Raw genomic sequence first — 22,025 nt, forward strand, 5'->3', positions numbered from 1 at the left:
AACAAATTTAAAATTGATGAGGATTTCATTAAAAATAATAATTAATATAATCATCATTAAACAATATAATATTTTGAACAATGTTATACATAAAAATAATATATTTAATAAGGTATACGTAATAAATTAAACAATATAAGTAAAAAAAAATTTCTTCGACAAAATGAAACAAAACATTTATTATATCTTGATAAATTAATAATAATACATTATTAATTTATTGATATATTAATCTATCGCTAAATTAATAAATTTTATCAATCCCGAGATTATTAATTTATAGAGGTTTTACTGTAAATAATAGGAAAAACAATAATTTTAAAATTAATTTTGTTATTATTGCTAAACAAATATATATACTAAAACTTGTGTTATGTTTTGTGATACAAGAGTTGATTTTCCTCTTAAAATTACAAATTTCATAAAAAATATTGTAAATAAATTTGCAAATAATATAGGTATGATTTGTCAATTCCAACAAATTTTCAGTCAGTTTGGTGAATTTGTGAGAATTTTAAAGGAAAAGAGATATGAAATAAAAAAATTGTGTATAGACCATTTTGTCCTTCTAAATACATGTCACATCATCAATTTAACGGAGAAACTAATAGAGGTACCATATTGGGTAACGGTGCAATAGTTCAAGTACCATTTTGGATAACAAAAATTCATAGTAACAAAAAATACATTTCACGATATTTCAAATATCTTTTGGATATTTTCCCATAAAATAAAGCCCAATATAACGTGCATGCTCATTTTCCAACGGAACCCTAACCTGTGGGTACTTTTGGTCTTAGAAATTGTTTCGAAGTAATTAAGTATACCAGGTTCTTTGTAGTGCATAGTTTTTATCAAGATAGGGTTATTAGCCTGTTGTTTGTTTCCATTTTTCAAAGAAAGTAACCATGTCAAAATTCTATGGGTAATGATCATATGATTGTGATGTCCCGTACCCATGCGACCATACCTTTCTAGCTTTCTATATCGTCAACGATAAACAAGTCAATTCTCTGACACCCTAAGTAAATCGAACTCGTTCAATATCAAATCCCATGTCTAGATACCCATCAATAGATAAAATAGGGTACATAAACACTGAAACTGGTTTGATGCAATTTCCACAGCAAAATGATTTTCGATATCAATCCACAGCAAGATTTTAAAAGGGGGTGCAGATACAACAGTCAATTGATTACTATTTTTTGTGTTACGATCACTAGTACCAACTTTGGTCTCCTTCGCCGTGTTATATATCAAACCTGTTTGGGTTTCGCTACAGTTTTGTTAACGTCTTAAGAAGGCATATTCATTCCATATTAACTAAGTTGATGATGAATTATATGCTTGTGCAAATAGAATATAAACCTAGCTATGGGCTTCAGCCCCCAAACGCGTACTTCTCAAAAAATATTTTTTTTTTGAAAGATTGTAGAAGCTAGTATAGCATCTGTATTACTTTCACGAAGAACCAAATTTCAACCATTCGTAAGTAAGAAAAAAGTAAAAAAAATAAAAAATAAAAACAGCGATCTGATTAACTTAGGAAGTGATCGAGCAAATAATGCCGACCATAAGTTAAAGTGGGCGCGGCAAACTGTTTGCATATCTGGTGATCTACATGCAACCACGATCCGGCCAGTTGAAGCTACCTGGTGATACGAGTCATACGACCCAATGGACTCATATTCATTACGTAACTAATAATATTATAATAGGTCCCATGGATTCAATGCAGCCTCCTTTTATAAATCCCCTGGATCTCTCAAATCTTTTAGATCGATTATATAGCTTTCTACTTCCCACTTCCTTCCAAACCATTCTTCTTCAGTTCTTCCTCTTCTTCTACTACATTAATTCTATCGACCATTTTCTTTTAATTTCTTACTTTCTCGACTCTTCAAAACACAAACATGCAGTTCGAATTGAGAAAGATGCTCAACATAAGTGTTACTGATCCGGAAATAAGCACGGGCAAAAACAAGAGCAAAACTGGTTCCACTCGAGCTACTGAATCCTCATTTTACAACTATACTGATCCTTGCTATAGCAGCAGTACTGAAGAATCATTCAGGAAGCTGGAGCAGGAGGTTCCCATGAGCGAGTCGGCGGAGCTAAGATTGTCTTGGCTTCGCTCTCAAGTTATCGGTGCTTATGCAGAATTCGATTCTCCCTATGGGAAACGACGACTCACTTACGCCGATCACACTGCTTCCGGCCGCTCTCTGCACTATATCGAAAACTTCATCATCAACAATGTTCTTCCCTTCTATGGTACGTTACGTACGTAGGTATCTATAACTTCGGTTCAAAATCAATTTTGGTTTCTTGCGTCATTAGAATTAATTTTCTTTGACGTTAACATTAGAAAATGAAATACTTTTATTTGAATCGATTCATTACTTCATTGTATTTTGTTGATCCTTGTAGCTCTGGCCTTCTTAGCTCGAGTAACCGAATTCAAAATGATTTCCATACACTAGAATCGATTAAAAAATGATCATGTAAAGTTGTAAACCAAGTCTTTGCATGTTGAGTTAATTTCATTTACAATATGTAGTACTAATTAGGGTTCTTGGGTTGTGAAGGAAATACTCACACTTGCGAGAGTTATGTTGGTCGTCGGACAACAAAAATGGTGCATGAAGCAAGCAAGTACATCAAGAAATGCTTAGGAGGTGGAGAAGATGATGCACTCATGTTTTGTGGTCAAGGCACCACTTCAGCAATTAAAAGACTCCAAGAGGTGATGGGCATTGACATACCATCAATTTTAAGAGAGAGGATCATAAACACTCTTGCCACCCATGAAAGATGGGTGGTGTTTGTTGGTCCCTATGAGCATCACTCAAACCTTCTTTCGTGGCGGGAAAGCCTAGCTGAAGTAGTTGAGATTGGTCTAAATGATGATGGCTTACTGGATATGGAGGAACTTACACATCAACTCGATTCATTCAAACATGCCAACCGACCAATTCTGGGTTCCTTCTCCGCTTGTAGTAATGTCACCGGAGTTTACTCGGATACGCGAGCAATTGCACGACTTCTTCATCAATATGGAGGATTTGTATGCTTTGATTATGCCGCAAGGTACACTAGTTTATGCATGAGCCTTATCTTATAGATAGTCAGTATTGCGTAGCCCTCTGTGTAGTAATTCATACAACAAAAGCTGATTTGAAAACATAACCAATGCTAGCCGTAGCTCTGCTGTCAAACTTGGTCTTTTTCCAAATTTGCTAAACCTTTCAAACTCTTTACTCTATCTGGATGGAACCATATTAAGTATAGGGACAATGCAGAATAACTAATTATTATTTCTATCTTTTGTTCATGAATTATATACAGTGGACCTTATGTGGAAATTGATATGAAGTCAGGGGAGATAGACGGGTATGACGGTGTATTTCTTAGTCCACACAAGTTTGTTGGGGGTCCTGGTTCCCCTGGCATTCTCCTAATGAGCAAGGCTCTCTATCAGCTCAGATTTTCTCCACCATCAACTTGTGGAGGTGGAACGGTTGATTATGTGAATGGCTTCAGTGAAAAGGCAAGTTCAGTAAATTTTACATTGATCAAGTATAGTAGACTTTAGCTAGAATCTCAAACTAAATACAGGAATGTCGGTAAGCTAAATACAGTTTGTTGACCACTATCGAAATTCATACTAGCTAGCATGATGTTTGTTGTCAATTTATTCGATCAATTCTAGAGCCAATTAATATATCCAGCTATCTGTATCAAGATATATACCTTCATAAATACACATTACCTACCAACAAACTCAATGTCTCTGATTTGAATGATGAACAAATGATACACGTTGATGAAAATCGAAATAATTGAATTTTGCATGCAAGAGGTTCTGTGATGGAAATTGTGTCAACGTGTATAGACTAGAAATTGTTTCCCTTCATATTTAGAACCGACAACCAACTTAACTTCATTTTCATGAAAATTGATTGCAAGACTTGTGATGCAGGACACGTTATATTCGGAGAGCATTGAAGAAAGGGAAAATGGGGGAACACCTCAAATAATACAAACAATTAGAGCAGCGTTGGCCTTTTGGGTGAAGGACTATATTGGTTATGAAGTGATAGAGAATCAGGAGCTTGTCTATGTCAAAAAGGCAATGCAGAGGCTCGTCCCAAACAAGAACATAAAGATCCTGGGAAATACAAGTGCCAGGAGACAAGCTATCTTGTCTTTTCTCATTTACTCAACAACTAATAGTTCTACTTCAAATTCAAGCATCGGGTACTACATGTGGAGTGAGACTGAGAATGACAAAGTAGAGAACGCAAGAGATAAGCTCCTCCATGGCCACTTCGTTTCAGCCTTACTCAATGACCTATTTGGCATCCAGGCTAGAGGTGGCTGCGATTGCGCAGGACCCTATGGTCACACTCTTCTTGGAATAGATGAGACTAATTCGCATGCCTACAGATGTGCCATACAGAAGGGTTATGTGGGATTTAAACCCGGATGGACTCGAGTCAGTTTTCCATACTACACTTCTAACGATGAATTCGACTTCATCATAGCTGCGTTGGAGTTTATAGCAGCTTATGGACAGAGGTTCCTTACTCTCTATGACTTCAACTTCAAGAGAGGAAGCAGCTGGACTATCAAGAAGAAGGCACTCCAAAGCCTACTTAATATTGGGAAAAAGAACTGCCAGTACAAACTTACACAAGATAGCAATCATACAAATGACGCAAAGAAAGAAGACGAGCTACTAATCAGTAAATTTGTGTCATACATGGATACAGCTACGCACATAGCAAATCTCTTGCCCCAATATCCTCCTAACCGTTGCCTTCAGCAAGACATAGACACCAACTTCTTGCCCTTCAGAGTCTAACTCCAATTCTTTTTTATTTTTACATTTTCATTTTTTACATTTTATGTTCATATATACATTTTTATTGATTCAAGTATATAGAAAACTCATTCTTTTCGATATAGTATTTCTGGCTCGTATAAAGAGCTTGTATGCAAGGACTCCCAACATTATATCAGTACGTTGATGAACAATGCAATTTCTCTGACTAAAGATGCCAAAAGGTCTAATCTCAACAAGAACTATAAAAGTGATACCATGAAAAGCTTTGCCAGCAGAGTAGCAGGTACTACCAATAGTTTAAATAACGGTTATCGGCATCGTATTAATTTTGTAAAATAAAGATATAACGGAGATATATCGGATTATATCAAATTTATCGTTTTTATTAATTTTTATTTAAATTTAATATTTTTATAAACATATACTTCAAAATATTTAAAATATACCAAATAATATTAACTATTAAGTACTAATTGAACAAAAATAGGTGCACAAAAGATAAATTGTGATATTGATTATGCATTCATGCATTATAAACTCTCCCATCATCGGAATCAAAGTCAAACTCATCTTCTCCATTATCTTCATCCTCATCTTACGAGATAAAATCGTCTTCATAAAGCTCTCTTACTTTCAGACTTCCCTTAAGGGTGGTATCTCACTACCCACTTCGGACACTTGTTCATCTATTGTCAAATCTTCAATGACATAACCTTCAACAAGCCATTCTTGTGCTTCCCTAGATTCTTTGGCAAGTGGTACCTCCTTTCCCTTATCCTTCCTTCAGTTTTTGTTGATGATTTTGGCATTGAATTGAACATATACCAACTTGTTCATCCTTGCAGTATCTAGTCTATTCCTTTTCTTTGTGTGTACCCTTGAAATGTGCTCTAATTTCTCTCACACTCGGTTGAGCTTGTGGTTGCGTTAAAAGATCTGAAGCTACGAAGGGCGAAGAAGCGAAGCCCTGCCTATTTGCGTTGAAATTCCTCAAAACGACATCATTTCCTTAAAAAAAAAATCACCAAAAAAAGAGTCCGCCAACATATCGAGTTTGACCCGATATATCACATGTTGACCCGATATTTTGAGTTGACCGATATATTGAGACGATATGACATTTATCCTATCTGTTTCTAAAAATCAGCAATATATCGCTGATATATCCCGATATTTAGAACACTGGGTAGTACAAGCCCTGCCAGGGATGCTCTCCAGAGGAGAAGAATCTGAAGGAGATGATTTGATGATTTATATGATGGCAGCAGAAGCCATCTACGGATCTACCTCAGCAACTAAGAAACAGGAGTCTCCTAAAATAGAGTATGCAGCAAAAAACTTTTAGCCCCTTTAGGCAATGAAGCATGTTGACAAACTAGGATAAAAAACCATGATGTGGCATGTGAATGACACAGCTGAGTGAGGTTATTTCTCATCTCTTTGGTAGACTATTCCTATGCATTGTGATCAGCTAATGGAACTTTAAAATTGTGATCAGCAGTCTTCCAGAACATGGTGGAAAACAACAGACCAAATGCCATAAGTCAAATCATCTCTATAGCCATCGCCAATAGCATAAATCAAATGAAACCAACGAGCCTACCACATGTACATGGTCTTTTGTTATTGCAACAAAGCCCATATTAGATAGCTTTATAAAACTAAATTTCCCAATTTTGAATCCCCCAATAATTATATCCATACAACATTCTCAGACAATATATAAACCTGTCGGTCCTCAAGTAATCAACATTCCCAGACAAAATATATAAAACTGCAGAACCATATGAGAGAAAATATTTGTATTGAATGAACAAAAGGCAGCAGTTTATTCAACCAAAAAAAAATTATATATATATATATATCTGTGTGTGCTTTGCAAGAGCAGAACAAAAAAAAATGACAGTAACTTGGGAGCCTGAAAAATAGAAACGGAAATTGCATACTCATTGCAACTGGGTAAAATGACAGTTCAACATGTTTTGAAAGAAAAAAGACAAACATTATAACATTTGCATTAAAATAAAATTAGCATATAATTTTTTAAAAATCAGCTACTATATTACACCCATTAACTGATGCATGTCTGCTTGTCCAGTAATCTTTCTCTTACTATATCAAAAATTCCAGCATTGAAAATTTTTGTGTTCCGTCCAACAGAAAACACGATCTCCAAAATACTGGAATGCTCACCTACAGTACACTACAGTTCTGTGATTGCAACTACCAGTGCATTTCAACATACCAGACAACAATAGTCGCCTAAACCCAGATTCACAGCCACCAACTGTAGCTTATGTCCTGACGAAAAATCTTGATCTGAAGCATCCTAAGATCATACAAGAATCTGTTCAATGATTATGACTCCAAACAACAAAAATACCTGCAGACACAGGAAACAAAATTAAAGGTTACTAATACCCAAAAGTTAAAAGAGAACAAACTCAACAATCTTAAGGATAAGACCCCCGCCAAAGTAAATGTGAATGCTTGAAAGTTCCTTTACCTTGGAATTTGTCAACATGTTACGCTCATGGGCAATAGAATGACATGCAGTTCATCAACCTCAAAAAAGGCTTCTGGATTAGAACAAGTCCCTGTAAAGTGTTTATGTTGAAAAATTGTTGGTGTTAACTTACAAATATACATTCAACTTGTTAACTTTAAATGAAAAAGGGCTTCAGCATTGTGAAAGTTATAGATACTGAATGCAATGTTTGTAGTTGGATTGGTTTTTGTTCCAGCATCTGAAAGGATCATGGTGACTGTTGCAACTCGAGAGTCATAACCAAGTACAGGTCAACTCAAAACGACTTCGTTTGCTCAGCTATCCTCTAAAATTAGTGTGGCGTTTTACAACATGAGCCAAACCAGAGATTTTCTTTTCCCATAGTTTGTCATGATAGCTCTGATGAAGGGAGACATAATTTCAAGGATCTAGTTTTAATTCAAGAGTCTAGACATCATTTAAAGCTCAAATAAGTTTAAATCCAGCCATGTGGCAATGTGGATAACATGTGATCATTCATCCCATGCAAATTAGCAGAACAAATTGGCAATGAGTGGAGACACAAGAACTTATAAGAGAAAAAATATGTGGCTGTTTGTTCCTATTGCAGACTCTCAACTACTACACCAAATTTACGGAAGGTAAAAGAGAAGAAATTACCTTTAAAGGAAATGGCCAGCCATCAAAAGTTGTGGTCTCTCTCTATCTTCTTCAACCTCTGCAGAAGCTTCAGCTTTAATTTCTTGAACCCTTTTATCCCAGATGTCATCTATTAGCTCCCAAGTTTCATCATTGACTCTTTGGGTCTGGCCAACAAATCATAGAAACAACTAATTAGCATGCTCTCGTATAACAGTGCAATAGGAAAAATGCAGGAAGACTGATTGTTCAAATACCTCCATAGGCCGGGGTGCACCAAAGGTTGCAAAACCAACATTTCCTGGTGAAAATGTAACTCTTCCCGGAAGTGTAATCCCATGTATTCCCCAACGCCCCGCATAAGCTAGGGCTCCAAATTCATCAACCGCATTCACTGCAGACTGAAAAGCAAGCAAGAGCAACATCTTAGAATGCTCAAATCATTTGGACTAGAAATCAGTCTTTCTTCCTCATTCTCAATACCAGGGATAATATTTTATAAATGGCCAGTTTTGGACCACCCATTTGAATACTTAAATCAGATGATAACTTCATCCTGGTTCCTTGGCAATAAAAAATCTTCAAAGATGCCCTTTTGTTTTAGTAAATAAAAAACTCAAGAAATAGAGTATGTACGACCAACAACTGTAATGTAGAGTGAAGGTAGGGAAACCACAGCACGTGCTTACTACAAAAGATTTATCTCAAATATTCTCTTTAATTAGAAACAAAAACAACATTAGACTAAAGTTTAGTAACTGCTTTCCCATTGCGAATATCCAGTTAACAAAACAAATGTATTGTGAAAACCTCTACAGTTGCACATCAAAATTAACATGAGGGGCGCAGAAAATTCATTAAATCACAAAGATTCCTGGTCGCAGGAAATACAGAAAATGAAATGTCGTGAATTTAATTGATGCTCACGCAGAAGACAAAAGCTCAGTTCAAAAGTTGATCCAGTAAGTAAGGCCTAATTGGTTTGGTATCCCAATCAAAATAAATCAAATTAATTGTAAGCTCACCCAATCAAAATCTACTTGAATTAGAATATATATATATATATATATATATATTCCAAAATAGACCTTTTTATTAAGACACATGGGACACACTAAAAGATTTTCAAACAGAGATAAAAGGAAGAATGTTTGAAATTCACTGCATTTTGTTCCATGTATATTTCAGATGTATTATATACACCCTACTGAAAAGAGGGTGAAACCAAACAGTCAGAATTAACACATTAATAGTAAATGGACTTACAAAGTCCGTTCCCAACCCATCTTTTCTGTCTTCACCAACACAGTGGGTAAATTGACGCATCATATACTACTGTCTTAAGGCAAATACTTGTGTCCATACCAATATGGACGTGTACGTCCATACCCTTTCTTATTTCCATACTTTTAGTAGTGTAAATCTAAAAGTTTAACCGTTCAAAAGTTTTTCATATTTAATAAATCGTTTAATAGGTCGATTGAATCAAACAAATGAACAGTTGATCATGAGACTACTAACTTTCACTATAGCTGTTCATATGTTTGATTCAATCGACCTATCAAACGATTTTTTGTTTCAATCCATATTTTGAAAATATGATCTTTATTAATCTATTGAACGGTTAAAATTTTGGATTTACACTGCCAAAAGTATAGAAATATGAGAAGGTATGGACGCACACATCCATACTAGTATGAACACAAGTATTTTCCCCGTCTTAAACTTCCAAGGGAAAACCACACAATGAATAACTACTATTGATTTCTCACTTCAAGGACTACCTGAGGTATTCGAGGTGCCCTTTTGTATATGTCCCAAATTTCCTCGGCTTTAATCTCTCCCTTGTCAAGTAAAACATCTGCAAGACATAAAAGCATGTCAACCTTAATAACTCTCACAGAAATAAAATGCAGCCAACAATGTCATGGCAATCAATTGATGAATTCTGTTAATAAAAAAACATTAAAAAATACAGCACTAACCTGTAATTGTTTCTACTGCTGAATGGTACTCTCTTAACACGGACGAACACTTATCAACAGCATAACGCATATATTCATCACGTAGTGCTTCAAGCTTAGCTGCAAGCTGTTTTAAATTCAAAAATTATGACGCTATTGTGCATGACAAGCTATTGCAAAATGATATAAAATATTGCAATTTCAACTCCATCTCTGTTACATACGCTTGGCACAAGATCACTTTGATTTCTATAGAACGCTTTCCCATAAGCTGTCATTCCTGTGTGAAGAATCAGAAATTCTGCACGCCTCGAGGCTTCCAATGTAGCTTTTGCAGAGATCCAACACAAATTGTCAACCCCAAACATTTCCTCCTCAATTACTCTAGCTACATGTTGAAGCAAACAAAAAAATCAAACCATTTATTTTACACATTTGCTAAGAATATAAATATTGTGAATCAAAGAGGCAGAAAAAAGTAGTGGTAAAGCTTGCCAAAACAGCTCGAGTCATATTCTTTACCCACTACTAGATTATGGTTACTGTAAAAGTGTATATTACCTATTAGCCCCCAACCCATTGCCAACTACATAAAAAAGCTGGTGTTGTTGGCTCTCTATTGCACTGTTGATCTCAACTCTTTCACACCAAATTTACCTTCCCAAAAGCAGTTTCTCACCCCCGCCCTCCAATCCCTCTTTAAACCATCCAGTCTCCTTATCTTGACCTCAGGTATGGTACGTCTTTTTTTGTCTGTCCACTTCACAAACCTCCTATTTTTCTTTTCAAATAATCACTTAATTTATCCCTCTCTTACAAAGCTTTAAGCTCGTGAAATTATATTGACTCCATATAATTCATTTATTTCTTCACTCCCCAAACTCGTTACTACACCCTTTAATTCTTATTCAACCGTGAGGTTTTGATGCTCAAAGCTTTCCATATCTCATAAAACTATGTACACTACCAATCCATTCAGCCAAATATTCTCAACCTAAGAGACCCCAGGCCCCATCTTAAATGGCCTAATTAAATTTATACATCAACTTTCACTCTTTTAACTAATCCTGAAATTAGCAGTAATAGGTGTACCTTTTCTGATAAATTAAAAGATGATTTCATCATTATCTTATAAGTTAAGGCAAAGAAGTTTGCAAGTTCTTATTCAACATCAAAACAAACTTTGTACACAAGACATAAAGGAGGCTCTGGGTACTCTGCCCTTTTATTTCTCCAGAGCTACCTTATTAATTCATTCACCTAATGAAACTGATAATGGTATTTACCAGAGGACAAGAAAAGCGTTCACTTTCAAATGCCCATGCAAAAATTTAGAAAAGATGCAAGTTCTTTTCTATTATTGGATGAGTCTCTAGAAGTTAATAAATGTGAAGTATCTATCTAATACAACTTCAGATTTTGGACTCTATAAGTTAAGCCAGAAGTAAGTTACATCGTGAAAAATATAAGCACCTGAATATCACAAAGAGGTACCATAATAGAACACCGATTATCAGCAGAACAGAAAGTGAGATTAAAGTTAACACTTAACAGAACTTCTCATATTTTGCAACACAACTATCAAGGTAGACCTACATTAGTAGATTTCTAATAAAATAAAATAAAAGAATTACTGGTACGTTGACTCAAGTTACGTACTAAAGAACAACTCTTGATGGTGCAACAAAAAAAATGACAAACTGAATAAGCTAGAGAAAATGATTTTGCTAAATATAGACATTTTATTTGCAACTTACGAGCACATGCACGCACTATTGCATTTACGAAGTCTGATTTTCTTGAGAAGACCTTGCCAGATTTTTCATTGTAGCGCATATTTGGTTGACTATTAATGGATTTGATATCTGTCTGTAGAAGATAAAAAGAATAAAATTGGCATGTTTCTACAAAGTACTTGAGCCACTAAGTGAAACACGGTAACACCATTTACCTCACTGAAAGGATGATATGTATCTGGAAAGTAGCATGCTAGGACGGCAACAGCTGCTTCCCTGTACGCCAATCTCAATTTCAATTCTTCTGGCATTGCAGTACTGTCTTCCTGGCCAGTTTCAAATGTGCCCTTTTGCTGCAACATTTGATAATCAAGTAACTTGTAAGATAGTATACTTATCTACCTAATTTTTATACTAAAGATATAGAAAGGGAGACAATTGGGCGCAAAAAAATACACAGACCCTTTTCAAAGCCTCTAGTAGCTCTTCTCGTCCAATGTAATCCAAGTCCTTCCTGGCAGTCAAAATACCAGCTTCGTTCCTGCCATCCAATTACAATAACATAGGCATGAGAATTATTTGATCAGGGAATTAAGCTTATCTTACATCCTTGTCCATTTATATATATAGCTTACAGTATGTTCTGCAGCTCTGCACCAGTAAAATCTTCTGTAAGCTCTGCAATTTCCTGAAGAAGAGTCTCCTTCTCCTCTTCAGAACGGAAGAATTTATTTCTTGCATGCACCTAATTTTGCATAAATAGTAGGGTTATGATGCAAGGAATGCAAAACATATAAAAACCTAGAGTATCTAATGCTAGAAAACTCATAAACATACCTTCAATATGGCATATCTACCATCCTTTGATGGCAAACCAACTCTTATGATCTTGTCAAAACGACCCTTCCTCAAAAGAGCAGGATCTAGAATATCTAGCCTATTTGTTGCACCAATCACCAGAACCTGAACAATCAAAAAGCATGTTTGGCATTTCAATTACAGAATACCCTTTTCAAATTCGAGAAGAGATGAAAGACATGCCTGTGAGGTAGCAACTTTAAATCCATCCATCTCTGTCAGTATCTGAAGTAGACCTTGTTCTCGTTCTGCGCCACCCTTCACAATACAATTTGCACATTCTTACAATGCTACTGCTGTATATTAAAATAAGAATATCCAGGTTCTTAGAACTCAATGATCATAGGTGAACTGTCGGATCCACTTCATAGAAAATGCATGGAATCTGCATTTCGAAGAAGTGGCAGCCTGGCAAAACGAAGATCATTTTATTCTACCTTGATTTTCCACCAGATAGTATTCCATATGGCACAGATGTGTTAAATACAGTTGAATACACAACATGTAAACCAATTATACACTTATCCTGATCAGCAAAATCTGCATCCTCCTGATGTATTAGTCATGCATAAGGAAACAATTAGCTGTAAACTTCATAATTTTAATTTATGTCACTTCACTGCTTGTCTTATACAGAACCTTTATGTATCAATTGTATCTGTGCCCATTCCTAGAAAATTACAGACTGCATATAGATTCCTCAAGTGGAATAGTGCTAGTCTAATCAGATGAATACACAGCAGAGAAATAATTTTTGGATTTGGTTGCGAAGGCCAATGCTAAGAAGCCTGTTGGTTGGAGATGAGTAATTTCCATGAAGCAGAAAGCGAACATATCTTATTCAAAAAAAAAAAGCGAACAGATCGGTTGAAAAATGTGAAACTAGGTTTGTAACTAAAGGTTCACACAGACCCAGATTGAAAGAATATTGCACCACTGGCTTGTCTAATAAAACGAGAAGAAGACTGCTTTTCTAATACAAGCACTTTTGTTTGAAAACAAAAAATAAAAGAAAATAATACACACACAATTGCACCATTGGCTAAAATTTAATTACAAGCTCTCTGATCTATAGCCACAAAATTGGATAACCTGTGGAATTCAAAGTGAAAAACACTCTTTAATATTTATCCAGCAAAAAAATTTCCTCAATTGTAGCTAGGTCATATGCGTAGAGAGTGGCCATGTCACATGGTGTACATGAGGCCTAATGCAGCAACACCATATGGAAAGTAAAAGCATCCCAGTAGTTGGTATCTTTCTATTGTTAGTGCTGTCTACTTAGTGCTATTGTTAGTGTTATTGTTAGTGCTATCTTTTCTTAGTGCTTACTTAGTGCAGCAGCTTCTTTTCTTAGTGCTATTGTTAGTGCTATCTTTTCTTAGCTAGTGCTTACTTAGTGCAGTTTCTTTTCTTAGTGTTGTTTGCTTTGCTATTCTATATATAGTTGTTTCCATTGTAGCTGCAAATATGATTCAGTTGTAAAAACTAGAAGTTCAATACATCATTCATATTCAAACTATTTCCTTGTGTTACCTTCTTCATGGTATCAGAGCAGTGATCCTCATAGGACCTGCTTCTGTTTCTGATTTTCATTTCATCTTCATTATCATTTCATCATGGCCGGAGGGGATAAGCTTGCATGAAACTCTTCATCTGATTCTAAAGATGTCATTGACTCCAACACATCATCTCGTCTCACCTCCACCTTGCTCAATGAGTTCAATTACATTCAATGGGCCAATGCCATGACTTTGGCCATAGGAGGAAGGCAGAGGACAAATTACATTAACGAGGAAGCAAAGAAGCCCATTACTTTTGATGCTGAGTATGATGCTTGGCTTTCTCAAGATCAACTGATCAGGTCATGGATCATCAACTCCATGGAACCAAGGCTGAAATCAATCTTTCAATACTCAGAAAGTGCTCTTGACATGTGGAATGCAATCAAGGGCATGTATGGAGATCTAAACAACAGTGCTAGAGTGTTCCAAATCAAGAGGGAGCTGGCTGATCTTCGACAAGGTAATCCAACCTTCACTGAACATCTTGGCAAATTAACTGCAAAATGGAATGAGCTCGAGATCTACAGGCCCTTTACCACTGAGAGAGCTATACTTTTGAAGAGACAAGAGGAAGATAAAATATTTGAGCTTCTTGCTAGCCTTGGAGCTGAATATGAGGATATCAAGAGTCATCTTCTCATGTCACCAGAGCTGCCTACTCTTCTCAATGTGAGAACCACCATTCAAAGAGAAGAGACAAGAAGGAAGGTGATGACAAATGCTGAAGTTGTTATTGTTGAAAGAGAGGAGAGGGCTGCTGATGCTAGAGCTTTTGCTAGCAACAACAGACCATATCGAGGCAGACGCCCAGATCTGAAATGCACACACTGTGAGAAGATTGGAAGGACTGGAGTAGGTCATGTGAAGGAAACTTGCTGGATTCTTCATCTTGAGTTGAAGAACAAGTTTCATGAAAGCTCGAGGGGACAGTTTAGACATGTCTATACTCCTAAGGCTAATCAAACAAGTTGCAGCTCTTCTAACTCACAAGATCTCAACAACTTCACTGCAAATCCCATCAATCTCATCAATGAGTTTGCAGCTTTTATTCAACAGAGACAAGACAACTGTGACAGTGAGGGGGCTACTGTCATGCTTGGCAAGTTTACAGGCTATCTTGCTGATTCAAATATTGCAGGGCAAGAGGAGATTCCAGGTATCATTTGTGCAATTTCCACTGCCTTAGATTTGTGCAAGAATAATGACTTTTGGATTTGTGGATTCTGGCGCATCAGATCATATGTCTAATGGTGCATCCCATTTAGAAGATTTTCACACTTTCAAATCTCTCACACGTGTCCGTTGCAAATGGAAAGAAAGTTCCAATCTTAGGAAAGGGTAGACTTAAGCTTTTCTCTAATCATAAGTACTCATGTCATGTTTGTTCCCTCATTCCCATTCAAACTACTCTCAGTTGGAAAAATCACTCATGTTCTTCATTGTCATGTTTTTTTCTTAACTAATAGTGTTGTGTTTCAGGATCGTATTTCAAAACAGAAGATTGGTGAAGGATTTTTCCTAAATCGTCTTTACTACATTTTAGCTTCTTCAAGTTTTCATCAAAGTCTTGCTGTAGATACAAGCCTCATTCCTCTTCCAAATCTGTGGCACATGAGATTAGCTCACCATTCATCAAATGTCATGTCATTTATGTTTCCTAATTCTTATAAAATCACTCATGAATGTGAGACTTGTCATAAGTCCAAATCTACCAGATTGCCTTTTCCTAGTTCTAATTCAAAAAACATCTCGAGCTTTTGAGTTAGTTCACACGGATGTTTGGGGACCTGCAAGGGTAGTCTTTTGATGGCTATCGATTTTATGTAACTTTTATCGATGATTTTACAAGAACTACGTTTTTGTATCTCCTAAAATCAAAGAGTGAAGTGTTTCAATCTTTCTAAGACTTTCATAATCTGGTCAAAACTCATTTTTCTTCAAATATTTGCATATTAAGATCCGACAATGGGACTGAATACACATCCAAAGTCATGCAAAATTACTGAAGTTCACAAGGCATTCTCCATCAAACAAGTTGTGTAGGTACACCTCAACAAAATGGTCTTTCAGAAAGAAAAAATCGAGATTTGTTGGAGAAGACTATAGCTCTTATGCTTCATGCTCATGTTCCTAAGAAATACTGGTCTCAAGCAATTCACACAGCTGCATATCTCATTAATCGACTTCCTAGTCGAGTTCTTAACTTCCAATCACCATTTGAGGTTCTCAAAGGAAGAAAAATAAACATTGATCATCTCAAAGTCTTTGGTTGTGTGTGTTATGTTCACACTCATGTCAAGAATCAAGACAAGCTAGATCCAAGAGCCATCAAGTGTGTTTTTCTTGGCTACTCCTCATCACAGAAGGGATACAAGTGTTATGATTCTCAATCAAGGAAGTTGTTTGTCTCCAGAGATGTGAGATTTGATGAAACACAACTATTCTTTCATGCTAAAGATAATGATCTTCAGGGGGAGCTATTTGAATCTGCAGCTCCTCAGCCAGTTATACCTAGTGAGGTTCATGTCCCTCACACTGTAGCTCCAAATGATGATCACTGCATTGATCAACCCTCTTCAGCTGTTCATGATGTTGATGAGGTCATCGAGGATGTTGTAGTTAATCAACCTGAAGATGTTGAACCTGATCCAGTTGCAGTCATTGAGCCTGACGTCGAGAACAATGTTGCAGATCCACCAGAAAGAAGGTATCCTAGTCGAACTAGGAAACCAAATGTGAGATTTGGTTTTGAAACTCCCACTTCTCTACATACTCTTGGTAATATTGCTACTCTAAACAATGTGTCAGCTCCCCATTCTGTTTTTCTTAACAAGTTGTGTGACACCACTGAGCCTAGATCATTTGAAGAGGCCAATCAGTCACCAGTGTGGAGAAAGGCTATGCAAGATGAACTTCGAGCACTCCATGAAAATAATACTTAGAGCATTGTTCAATTGCCAAAAGACCATAATGTAGTTGGAGCCAGATGGATCTACAAAATCAAGTTTCATTCATATGGCAGAATTGAGAGACACAAGGCAAGGTTAGTAGCTCGTGGTTTTACTCAAACGTTTGGAGTTGATTATAAGGAAACATTTGCACCAGTTGCTAAAATGAACACTGTTCGTGTATTGTTATCTGTGGCTGTCAATTCTGGTTGGTCCTTGTTTCAAATGGATGTTAAGAATACATTTTTGCATGGAGGATTAGAAGAAGATGTGTATATGCGCTTGCCTCCGGGGCATCATCAAGCAAATGAAGCTGGGGTTGTGTGCAAATTGCATAAGGCTATATATGGTCTTAAACAATCCCCAAGAGCTTGGTATTCTAAGCTCAGCTCTGTTCTTCTTGAATGTGGTTTTAAAAGGAGCATGGCTGATTCATCTATGTTTGTCAGAACTGGTACTTTTGGAAGACTCATTGTTCTCGTCTATGTGGATGATTTAATTATCACTTGTGACAGTAATGAAGAAATTCAGTCTCTTAAAGGTACTTTGCATACCAAGTTTGCCATTAAAGATCTTGGTGCACTGAGGTACTTTTTAGGAATTGAAATGGATCAATCACCCTCTGGCTTGTTTCTCAATCAGAGGAAATATATTGTTGAGCTACTGGAAAAAGCTAACATGAAGGCTAGCTGTTCAACTCCTACCCCTCTTCCAAGCAAATTTGATATTGAAGCATCAGGTGATCCTCTCCCTCACATCTTAGAATATCAAAGATTGGTTGGTAAACTCATATACCTCACAATTACACGACCAGATATTTCATATGCTGTTAGCTTGGTGAGTCAGTTCATGCATGCTCATACATCTACACACATGCATTTGGTCAAACGAATTCTAAGGTATCTCAAGGGCACAGTGACTAAGGGAGTGTTTATGAAAAATAATGGTCATTTTGTCTTGGAAGGTTTTTCTGACTCTGATTGGGCAGGCAACACCCTTGATCGAAAGTCTACGACTGGTTTTTGCACATTTGTAGGTGGAAACTTAGTCACATGGAACAGTAAAAAACAGTCAGTGGTGGCAAGATCAAGTGCAGAAGCTGAGTATAGGGCAATGGCCTCTACTGCATGTGAATTGATATGGCTGAAGGCTCTTCTTCAAGATCTTGGTGTCAAGTGCAAGAATCCTATCACTTTACATTGTGACAATCAAGCAGCAATGCACATAGCTGCGAATCCTGTCTTTCACGAACATACCAAGCATATCGAAGTGGATTGTCATTTCATTCGAAATCAAGTCCAAAACAAAATTCTGACCACTTCGTTTGTGCGTTCTTCTGATCAACTGGCCGATGTGTTCACCAAAGTATTGCCTACTGCTCAGTTCCATCGTCTATTGTTCAAGCTTGGTTCGAAAGATTCTCTCGATCCAGCTTGAGGGCGAGTATTGTTAGTGCTGTCTACTTAGTGCTATTGTTAGTGTTATTGTTAGTGCTATCTTTTCTTAGTGCTTACTTAGTGCAGCAGCTTCTTTTCTTAGTGTTAGTGCTATTTTTTCTTAGCTAGTGCTTACTTAGTGCAGTTTCTTTTCTTAGTGTTGTTTGCTTTGCTAGTCTATATATAGTTGTTTCTATTGTAGCTGCAAATATGATTCAGTTGTAAAAACTAGAAGTTCAATACATCATTCATATTCAAACTATTTCCTTGTGTTACCTTCTTCACTTTCCTTTACCCAATTATTTACAAATGCATACAGAGATTGGACAGGAAAATAAAAGAAAGATGTATGTTAACTTACCCCACCAATATCTGGTCCCCCACGTTTGCTACCAATGGCATCTATCTCATCAATAAATATAATGGAGGGTGTGAAGGATCTGGCACTGGCAAATAGATCCTTCACACGAGATGCTGCAACACCAACAAACATCTGCAAAGAAAAATGTATAAATAGATTATTTTCTTTAAGAAAATAAAACAACATGAATTTTTTATTACACGCTGGAGGTTAATAAAGGCAACAGACAACTCTGGGATGAAAGTAATACTTATTGTCATCAAGAATCAAAGCAACATATAAGAGGAAATCTACAACAACAAAAAAAATCTAAGTAAAGGAAATCCCGAAGTGCTTCAGGTAATGGCTAAAGATAATCTAAATGGTTACATAATTATGTTGTTCGATCTCAAAAAGATTTATAAATTTTTATGCCATTCTGATCTTTAAAACCATTACTCCAAAATCTTGTGTCATTTTGCCCCAGGTTATACTCTTACCTCTACAAAATCAGTGCCGTTTGCTGCAAAGAATGGCAGGCCTGCTTCACCAGCAATAGCTTTAGCCAGCAGTGTTTTTCCTGTTCCAGGAGGTCCATGGAGAAGTACACCTTTCGGGCAGTAGATGCCTTTGTCCTGAAACTCTTCATCATTCTTTAGAATTCGTACAATCTCTTGCAGCTCCCTCTTTATATACTCCTGGCCAGCAAAATCATCAAAGGTAATCCCAGTAGATTCTTCTGCAGAAATAAATTTGGCCCTGGTGAAAAAGAAGGTAGAGTTAGACCTTAATTCTAGTGCTTGCTAACAGAATTTATTTCTCCAATTAAGTTAAAGGATATTGAATGTTACCAAGTTCTGACAGTAGGATTTTCTAAGCATAAAGTTCGGAAAAGTTGAACCACAAAATCAGTAATCTCGAAAATAATCATTTTTTGGCATATACAAGAACAAAAAAAAAGACACAAAAGGAGCTGCCAAACTCAAAATTGAAAAACAGTAGAAAAGGTTGCAAACAAGTGATACATTAGCCCACTTCAAAATAAAGTAATATAAACATGGCACCTACCAATTTACAATCTGGCAAATTACTAGAAACAGATGGCAGCCAAGGTAGTCAGTTTCAGAAACAATCTTGGACTTCTTGGTATATGAAAAGAAAATATTGGTAACCATTTGTTGCAACAAACTTCAAATCTACTCTAGGTAACAACCCAAAAATAACTTAGGAATGCCCAAAAACAAAAATCAACTGAATTCAGATTTATAAAAGACATTGCATGGTGATTTTTCCACAGTAAGCAATCAAAAAAATTGTTATGCTCCACGTACCGGCTCTTTCCCAATGATCCAAGGGCACGGCGCTTGAGTGGTTGTCTTGTTTTTTTGGTAGGAGTTCCTAAATCAGTTGGTATTAACTTCGCATAAATTGGTCTCATCATGTTATCAATCCACACATACAATCCAATTGACAAGGCAAGCCGCATGGACCATATGACTGCAGTAGCCACAGTAGAATACACTTCTGCAGGTACTGTATTTACATCATAAACTTTAACATCTACTATTTGCTGATGCAATTTCTGCCAAACATCATTCCAACAATCTATTGGCATACGGTCAACCGGGTGACGCCTAAAAATAATTTCCTTTTTTGAATTCCCATCCACTTCTCCCATTTTCTCATCTTTGTAGTAAGGTAGGATCACTGCAGATATTGGCAATCAGTTAGAAAAATGATACTAATAAGAACGAAACCAAAAAAAAAAATCTCAGAAACATAATTTAAAGAGAGAAAGATGGAACAGAACTACATATCAAAGCTAATGTATAAATAGGTTTAAGAGTTTATGCCTTTTTAAAACATTATAATGCAACTGAATGCCAAAAGCAAAACCAAACGTATTAATCTGAAGAAACCAATTGCACTGACTAACTTAAGGTAGGGAACCATATCTGACACCCAGACACTTAAAAACGAAAAGAAAATACTCAGACCACTGCCCCAAACCAGATATGATAAAGATAGATAGAAATGATCAATGAGCACAGTAAAAATAAAACGGTTAAGAAGAGAGGAAATAAAACCTGCCTGATATTGTTTGACCATAGTTCGAGTACTCCATAAACTGAACATTGTTTGAATCAAGCAGTCTCAAAAAATCACAAAAGTCAATCCTATGTGAATTTTCAGGATCCCACTCTGTCCCCTTTAACTTGCCACGCATAGTCAATAAGGCCCTGCTCCAATTTGAAGCCATGACCAGCTGCCTCTCCAACTGTACGTTCGCCTTCTTCTCAAGTTCTTCCAGCTCATTTATCCTCTGTCTCTCGGCATCCTTCAATTTCTATATCAAAAAAAAAAACAGTAACAAATTGGTCACTAATTTAATCCAAACAACAAGTAGCTTCAGCTTCTTCACTTTCTTATATGCTATACACCGGAGAGCGCGATATTGTATTCTAATCCATAAAGTAAACATGTGCAAACAATCCAGTACACAAATCATTATATTGAATGATTGATCATCAAATGTACTGAAGAAGTATAGCTTATATCATCGAAAATCACTCCGAATTCGATAAAGAATCTAAGTCTTGTCCTCTCTAAATCTCAATTTCTCAGCTACCAAGCAGAAAATTGATAACCAGTGGAAAATTCAATTCACTGAGCTAAGGTACTTCGCAATTTTTCGAAACGAGCAAGGAGAAATGGAAACTGAATTAGGAAATGCAGACCTCGAAGAGCTGAGCGGCGGACTCTGCGTCGTCCTCGTCTGCGGTGGTGAGAGCTGCAACGGAGTTGGAAGAAGCGGAGCGGATTCGGAGCTGGCGGAGAGAAACGGCGGCGTGGTTGGTGCTGGAACGGCGGGCATGGCGCTGAATTGAAGGACGCGGGAGGTGATTAGGGTTTAGGGTTTGGATGGAAGGGAAGGGTTTGGGGAGTTGAAGAGGGTTTAAGACCAGTAGGGATTTCATGGTCTTGTTGTAATCCCCTTGAAATCCTCGCAACGGGTTTGAAAGTAAAAGCAAGTCACAGTGGGCAGGGAATGACAATTTTGCCCACCCTTCTTTGTGAAATTTACATCTGCCTATTGGGTAAATCTTAAAGTGATAATTTACTGCCAAGGCAGTCTATGTTGTATGTTCTTGAGGTTTCCAAACACCATTGAGTTGAGGTT

At 36.6% G+C, this 22,025-nt stretch overlaps 2 protein-coding genes across 3 annotated transcripts; one reads left to right on the forward strand and one right to left on the reverse strand.

Moving 5' to 3' along the window:
- Positions 1-1,913: 1,913 nt before the first annotated feature.
- Positions 1,914-4,867, forward strand: LOC126802591 (uncharacterized). Its single transcript, XM_050530238.1, has 4 exons — positions 1,914-2,274; positions 2,589-3,090; positions 3,349-3,550; positions 3,983-4,867. The coding sequence occupies exons 1-4, from the start codon at positions 1,914-1,916 to the stop codon at positions 4,865-4,867; spliced, it is 1,950 nt and encodes a 649-aa protein (XP_050386195.1).
- Positions 4,868-6,775: 1,908 nt separating this feature from the next.
- Positions 6,776-21,825, reverse strand: LOC126789618 (probable inactive ATP-dependent zinc metalloprotease FTSHI 4, chloroplastic). Of its 2 annotated transcripts, XM_050515822.1 has the most exons (18): positions 21,583-21,825; positions 20,936-21,191; positions 20,176-20,551; positions 19,345-19,603; positions 18,866-18,997; positions 12,739-12,813; positions 12,535-12,660; positions 12,333-12,442; positions 12,160-12,238; positions 11,913-12,050; positions 11,719-11,830; positions 10,186-10,349; positions 9,983-10,088; positions 9,782-9,858; positions 8,255-8,398; positions 8,019-8,164; positions 7,356-7,446; positions 6,776-7,232 (listed from the first exon to the last, which is right to left on the reverse strand). In XM_050515822.1, exons 1-16 carry the CDS (start codon positions 21,820-21,822, stop codon positions 8,021-8,023), a joined length of 2,538 nt encoding a protein of 845 aa, XP_050371779.1. In that variant the 5' UTR covers positions 21,823-21,825; the 3' UTR covers positions 6,776-7,232; positions 7,356-7,446; positions 8,019-8,020. The 2 variants fall into 2 exon arrangements, with proteins under 2 accessions (XP_050371779.1, XP_050371783.1); XM_050515826.1 differs by lacking the exons at positions 6,776-7,232; positions 7,356-7,446 and adding an exon at positions 7,464-7,757.
- Between the last annotated feature and the right edge of the window lie 200 nt (positions 21,826-22,025).

The sequence above is a fragment of the Argentina anserina genome, chromosome 1 (genome assembly GCF_933775445.1).
Source record: "Argentina anserina chromosome 1, drPotAnse1.1, whole genome shotgun sequence".
Taxonomy (NCBI): domain Eukaryota; kingdom Viridiplantae; phylum Streptophyta; class Magnoliopsida; order Rosales; family Rosaceae; genus Argentina; species Argentina anserina.

Excerpts from the sequence above, each read along its gene's own strand:
- LOC126802591 (XM_050530238.1), top strand. The coding sequence starts at position 1,914 with ATGCAGTTCGAATTGAGAAAGATGCTCAACATAAGTGTTACTGATCCG. Across the intron at positions 3,091-3,348 it reads TGCTTTGATTATGCCGCAAG|TGGACCTTATGTGGAAATTG; the intron begins GTACACTAGTTT and ends AATTATATACAG. Across the intron at positions 3,551-3,982 it reads TGAATGGCTTCAGTGAAAAG|GACACGTTATATTCGGAGAG; the intron begins GCAAGTTCAGTA and ends CTTGTGATGCAG.
- LOC126789618 (XM_050515822.1), bottom strand. The coding sequence starts at position 21,822 with ATGAAATCCCTACTGGTCTTAAACCCTCTTCAACTCCCCAAACCCTTC. Across the intron at positions 10,350-11,718 it reads AATAGTGCGTGCATGTGCTC|CTAGAGTAATTGAGGAGGAA; the intron begins GTAAGTTGCAAA and ends TTCAACATGTAG. Across the intron at positions 10,089-10,185 it reads AAAGTGATCTTGTGCCAAGC|CTTGCAGCTAAGCTTGAAGC; the intron begins GTATGTAACAGA and ends AATTTAAAACAG.